General features: G+C 49.0%; 1 protein-coding gene across 1 annotated transcript in view; it reads left to right on the forward strand.

The window, feature by feature from the left end:
- LOC306816026 (olfactory receptor 14A16-like) overlaps positions 1-5,563 on the forward strand; it is a gene marked incomplete at both ends in the record, with an annotated part of 44,079 nt that extends 38,516 nt beyond the window's left edge. Inside the window, one exon of the mRNA XM_079332526.1 lies at positions 4,608-5,563. Coding sequence (XP_079188652.1) covers positions 4,608-5,563 — 956 coding nt within the window. The remainder of the gene's footprint in view (positions 1-4,607) is intronic.
- Between the last annotated feature and the right edge of the window lie 437 nt (positions 5,564-6,000).

Here is a 6,000-nt window from a genome sequence, read left to right on the forward strand (position 1 = left end):
ACGAGGCCCTTCTGGGTCACAGTGGAGCCTTTGTGCCATGTGTTTCCATTGCAACACAATGGTATCCATCATTCCATGAGGCCTTGCTGTAAAACAGTGAGCACTTGGTTCCATGAATTTCCATTCCATCCATTTACAAGGATCTCTTGCATTCATGAGGCCCTGCAGTGTTGCTATGGAGCCATTGTTCCATGTGTTCCCATTGTGACGTTATGGTCTCCAGCGCTCCATGAGGCTGCGCCATGAAACTGTGGACACTTGGTTCCATGAGATTTCATATTGTCATTGTCAGGAAAATCCATAAGCATCACAGGTTTATGTCCAAAAAGGAGACAGAGCACACCTTCAACTTCATTTGAATAAAGGATGAGAGTTCACCTGGGTACACACCCACCGTGCTTTCTCTCTCGAGCTTTCAGAGGGTGCAGCCTCCCTTTATCCTAAACTCCTGGCCACACCTTGCCCTCTTCCTTTACCCACTGCCAAAGGTACTAGGAAGGTACAGTCTTCCCAACCTGTGTACCCCATATTCCCCCTTGAACCTGGAATTTCCCCCCAAATTTAGAAGTTCAGGTTTGTGCGGACCCTTGTCTGTTTCAGGAGCCAAGCTGTGTGGGCCTGGTAACAAACCTGCTGCCCAAAGTCAGTAGAAACATTATGACCCATTTCAAAGGTTGTAACACCAATCCCTTCACCCATCAAATGATTTGTAAAGACAGTAACACATATCTTTCTTCTCAGATGGATGTTTCCTGTGCTGGTGACAGTCTTTTAAGCCCAGCCTTCAGTCTGTAAGGAAAATGAATCCACAAACACCAGAGGTTTAAGTCCAAAAAGGAGACAGAGGAGTCCTTTTTGCTTTATTCGAATAAAGGGAGAGGCCATGGCACATTGACCTGGGATCTCTCAAATTTTTGGAGGACACAGCCTCCCTTTTATCCTATTTTCCTTGCCGCATTTCCCTCTCTCTTTCCCCAGTGGCTGAGGTACTTAAGAAGCCCAGACTTCCTGGAACACCTGATGCCTGAGATTCCTCTCTAATGTGTAACCCTCCCTTTTAATTTTTAATTCTTACATAATTCATAGCTTCCATCCCCCCCCCGCCCCCCCCATTGCTTCTTTCATCTTCCGATATCCAATTTCATTTACCAGCAAACCTACAGTTTTTTTGTAAAAGAATTCATCTTTTCCCATTCATCAATCAGTGGAATGCCTCCCGTTGTTTCTTTTACCTCTTAGTGCTAACTCTATCTACCAACAGATATCCACAGCTTGTTTGCAAAGACAAATGCAACATTCCTCTCAAGCCTGACCTCTCTGCTGTGACAGCTCCATGGACAGAGGTTGTTGTCTTTTCCCCCTTCTGTGGGCAGGCCAGTGTTCAGCCACCTCCAGAACAGCAGGGCCCCACCCCATGGCACTGTGACCTGGGAAGACAAAAACTATGACTCCAAATGTCTGCTTCTCCTCTTTCTTCCCAGGCATTCAGTCCTGCCAGTGGGATATTCTGCTGGGTGCCACAGGGAAAAGGAGACCACTGTGACCCTGTGGGTAACATGGAACCAAACGTCCATTGTGACACTACAGAACCTCATGGAACCAAGGAAATCCCTGTGGCACTGTAGGGTTTAATGGAACCAAGAGTTCATTGTGACACAGCGGGGCTGTGTGAAGCCAAGGAACCATTTTGACACTGTGAATCCAAGAAAACTCTTGTGACATTGGGGAGAACACATGGAACCAAAGGTCCACTGTGACATTGTGGGGCCTTATGAAACCTATGGGCCATTGTGACACTGAATGGCCACTGAATAGAACCAAGGAGACCATGGTGACACTGCAGGGCCAATTGGAACCAAGGATTCCATTTTGACACTCAAGAATCTCATGGAACCAAGGGTTTGTTGTGACACTAAGACCATTGTTGAGAGTACAGAATCTCAAGGAACCAAAAGTCAATGTGACAGATCAAGGTCTCATGGAAGCAAAAAGAGCATTGTGACACTGTGGGGACCCATGGACACAAATCTCCATTGTGACAGCATAGAACCTCACAGAACCAAGAGTCCATGGTGACAAAAAAGGCCTTGTGGAATCAAGGAGCCCAAAGGTCAAAAAAATTCCTTGCATGGGGCCCAATGGTAATTGGTAATTTTGATAATTCAGAACCAAAAAGAGCATTGTGACACCATGGGGCCCCATGGACCCAAATATCTACTGTGACAGTCTGGAACCTCATGGAACCAAGGGGTCTTTGTGACACTTCATGGTCTCAGGGAACGAAGAAGTGCAAAGATCTCAAACATTCCTTGCAGGGTTCTGCCTTGGGGAAGGGGAACCTCCTACAGCTTCGGCTGCCACACTAATTGAAAGTGTCTTTTTTGAATGAGGAAATTCAAGAGTTTTAGATTGCTTAAAAAAGGGAGGAAAAAAAAAGGGGGAAAACTTCTTTTTGGCTGTGTGCAACATCTCTCCAAACAAAGCAGGCCCCAGGTAAGTGTGGACAAACAGGAGGAGGTTGGGGAATGTGCAGGAAGGTTGTCCAAACTGAGTCAGATCTCAAGGCACAGCTTTTCTGATCTGACGAAACCTCCTGAGGAAAGACCCTGGATTAACATCAATCACAGAATGCTGCAATCACCTCTGCTCTAAAGTGAACAGGAATAAAAGACATCCTTTAAAATAGGAATGTGCATTTCTTAGAAGCTCTTTGAAATATTTCTCCTTAACTCTATTAGGAAACATTCCTAATGAACTGCACCAGACCAGAGGGAAATCAAGGCACAGCCATAGTTTGTCAGGACTTGTTGATCCCAATGAGCCCCGTGGTGCATTTGGTGCTGAGCCTTGGAACCTGAGGGCCTGAGAGGAGACTTGACAAACCTTTCCAGGAGTCCAAGTCAGAAAAAAACCCCAAAGTGTCTCAAAGCATTAATGGATCCCACTGAGTGTTGTTACTGAGAAGGGTTTTCAAGGGAATAAGTAAAGCAGATAATTGGAGATCATGATTGCACAAAGCTCTCAGAGACTGCAAGGCAAAAGCAAAACCCAAAGCCTTCTGAAAAACCTGCAGTCCTTGGAAGCATGAAGGAGCCCCCAGGGCCATTCCTGACCAAGGCTCTTCAGGGACTGGTCCCAGCAGATCCCTGAGGCCACTGGGATGTGGGGGGCATGCTGAGATCAGGACAAGGGGTGACAGTGGCCAGCCTTGCTGGGGCTGTGCCAGGAGGCCCCAGTGTCTCAGGACAAGGTGTCTCCTCAGAGCCCTTGGTGGCACAGTCCCTGCTGTGCCCTAGGCCACCAAGACATGGTTTCTCTCCTGCTCTAACTAGAACCTGGGGACGCTTTCTCAGTTGTGTCCATCAGTGAGACCCATTAAAACTTGAAGAAACTTCGGAGTTTATTTCTGACTTGGAGTTCTTGAGAGGTTTCTCCAGCTCCCTCTCAGGGACTGATGTTCAGGGCATAAGCACAAACCCCAAGAGTGTCATTAAAGTCCTTGTGCTGTGTCTGTGCTGCTGAGCTGGGCCAGGCTCCTGCCACAGAGGGCCATTCTAGCTATTAAGAAGAGCTTCAAAAGCACATTTCTCTTGATTAGCAGCTCTTCTCAGAGCCCAGAAGGGCTGAGGGCACTGCCTGCAGCCACCCCAGGCACAGCACAGAGGCACAGAGAGCTTCTATCAGTCAGGGCTGGGAAGATGCTCACAAGTGACTGGGGCAGAATCAATCCCAGACCTTGACACAGGCAGCCTCTGGCTGCAGGACAAGGCAGCTGCAGCTCCTGGAGTGATCTCCTGAAGCTGGAACATCCCAATGCCTACAGACTCTGTGAGTACATTCTATGATTCTCTCTTGTGTAGAGCAGCCAGGGGTGTCCAGGTCCTGCAGCCCAGGGCACTGTGCTGGGGCAGGGACTCTGATGCCAGCCAGGGACAGCTCTCAGCCAGCCCTGGGAGCTGCTCACAGCACTGGGGGAGAAAGTCTGGGTGGAAGGAGATAGCTGGTAAGGCTTGGAAGTGTTCTCCTTGTGTGGTGAGGATGCTGCATTGTTCAGGATTCATGTGTCATGACTCTAGCATGACATTTAACTCCAGAGTATTTTGAATTAGATTATACAGGGAGCACAGCAAGGCAGGAGCTGTTATTAAATCTACTGTTCTGGGTTGCCTGGATGGGAAATAGCGCACTGATATTCATCTCTCAGTTCAGGTTGACAAAAATTAACAACAAAAAAATCTCTACATCGTAATAAACAAGGTGAAGGGAGAAATCAGCACAAGGTCCCTTACAGGCAGCATCACTGTCGCTTTTCCAGCCTCCTCATTGTTGCTGTGACATTGCCATCAGAGCCTGCAGAGGCTGAGCTGACCCTGGGCAGTGCCCTGTGGTGGGAGGGGTCTGCAGAGCAGAGCAGAGCCCACAGGGCTGGGCTGGGCTCTGGCAGCACTGGTAGGGCCCATTCCTGAGCAGAGGGAAGCAGCTGCTGGCAGGGACAGCTCCAGGCAGCAGTGCCCTGGGCAGGCAGTGGGGGGAAAGTGCCACCAAGCTGTGCTGGGATATTTAAATTCTCTCCAAACTGAACTATTCTATGATTAACCTTTTTACAGATCCCTGTGCCAAGACACAGCAAGTGTCCAACAGCAGCTCCATCAGCCACTTCCTCCTGCTGGCACTGGCAGACACACGGCAGCTGCAGCTCCTGCACTTCTGCCTCTTCCTGGGCATCTCCCTGGCTGCTCTCCTGGCCAACGGCCTCATCATCAGCGCCGTAGCCTGCGGCCACCACCTGCACACCCCCATGTTCTTCTTCCTGCTCAACCTGGCCCTCACTGACCTGGGCTGCATCTGCACCACTGTGCCCAAAGCCATGCACAATTCCCTCTGGGACACCAGGACTATCTCCTACTCAGGATGTGCTGCACAGCTCTTTTTCTTTGTGTTTTTCCTTTCATCAGAGTATTATATCCTGACCGTCATGTGCTACGACCGCTACGTGTCCATCTGCAAACCCCTGCACTATGGGATCCTCCTGGGCAGCAGAGCTTGTGCCCACATGGCAGCAGCTGCCTGGGCCTGTGGCTTTCTCAATGCTCTCATGCACACAGCCAATACATTTTCCCTGCCTCTGTGCCAGGGCAATGTCCTGGGCCAGTTCTTCTGTGAAATCCCACACATCCTCAAGCTCTCCTGCTCCAAATCCTATCTCAGGGAATTTGGGCTCCTTACAGTTAGTGCTTGTTTAGGATTTGGCTGTTTTGTGTTCATTGTTTTCAGTTATGTGCAGATCATCAGGGCTGTGCTGAGGATCCCCTCTGAGCAGGGACAGCACAAATCCTTTTCCACCTGCCTCCCTCACCTGGCCGTGGTCTCCCTGTTCCTCAGCACTACAGTGTTTGCTCACCTAAAGCCCCCCTCCATCTCTTCCCAATCCATGGATCTGACCCTGTCTGTTCTGTACTCAGTGGTTCCTCCAGCCCTGAATCCCCTCATCTACAGCCTGAGGAACCAGGAGCTCAAGGCTGCAGTGTGGTCACTTATGACTGGAGGAGTTCAGAAACAGTAAACTGCTTGCCAATTTCTGCAAATCACTTGCAGTAAGAGTCATCTTGGATATTTCTTGTTGATTTTGTTGTGGGTTTTTTCTCCTTTGTTTCTGTTTTAAATATTGTCCATGTATAAACGTCATTATTTCTACCCTTTCTCATTTTTTTTATCTCCACCTTTGCTGTAGCCACAGACTGTGGCCAGAGCCCTTTCCAGCCCCCTCCCTCACCTGTTTTTGGTGAATCTTTTCACAAGCACTGTAAGAAGCCCCCCTCCATCACCTCCCCATGTCTGGATGTGGCCCTGTCAGTTCTGTACTTGGTGGTGCCTCCAGCCCTGATACAGCCTGAGAAACTAGGAGCTCAAGGATGCCCTAGGAAAGCTAGGCGTGGATACTTTTCTGAAGGTAAAATATTTCTATTTTCTTCAGCAGCGCATTCAATGTAACATATTACA

This window comes from Erithacus rubecula (assembly GCF_903797595.1).
Source record: "Erithacus rubecula genome assembly, contig: scaffold_340_arrow_ctg1, whole genome shotgun sequence".
NCBI lineage: Eukaryota > Metazoa > Chordata > Aves > Passeriformes > Muscicapidae > Erithacus > Erithacus rubecula.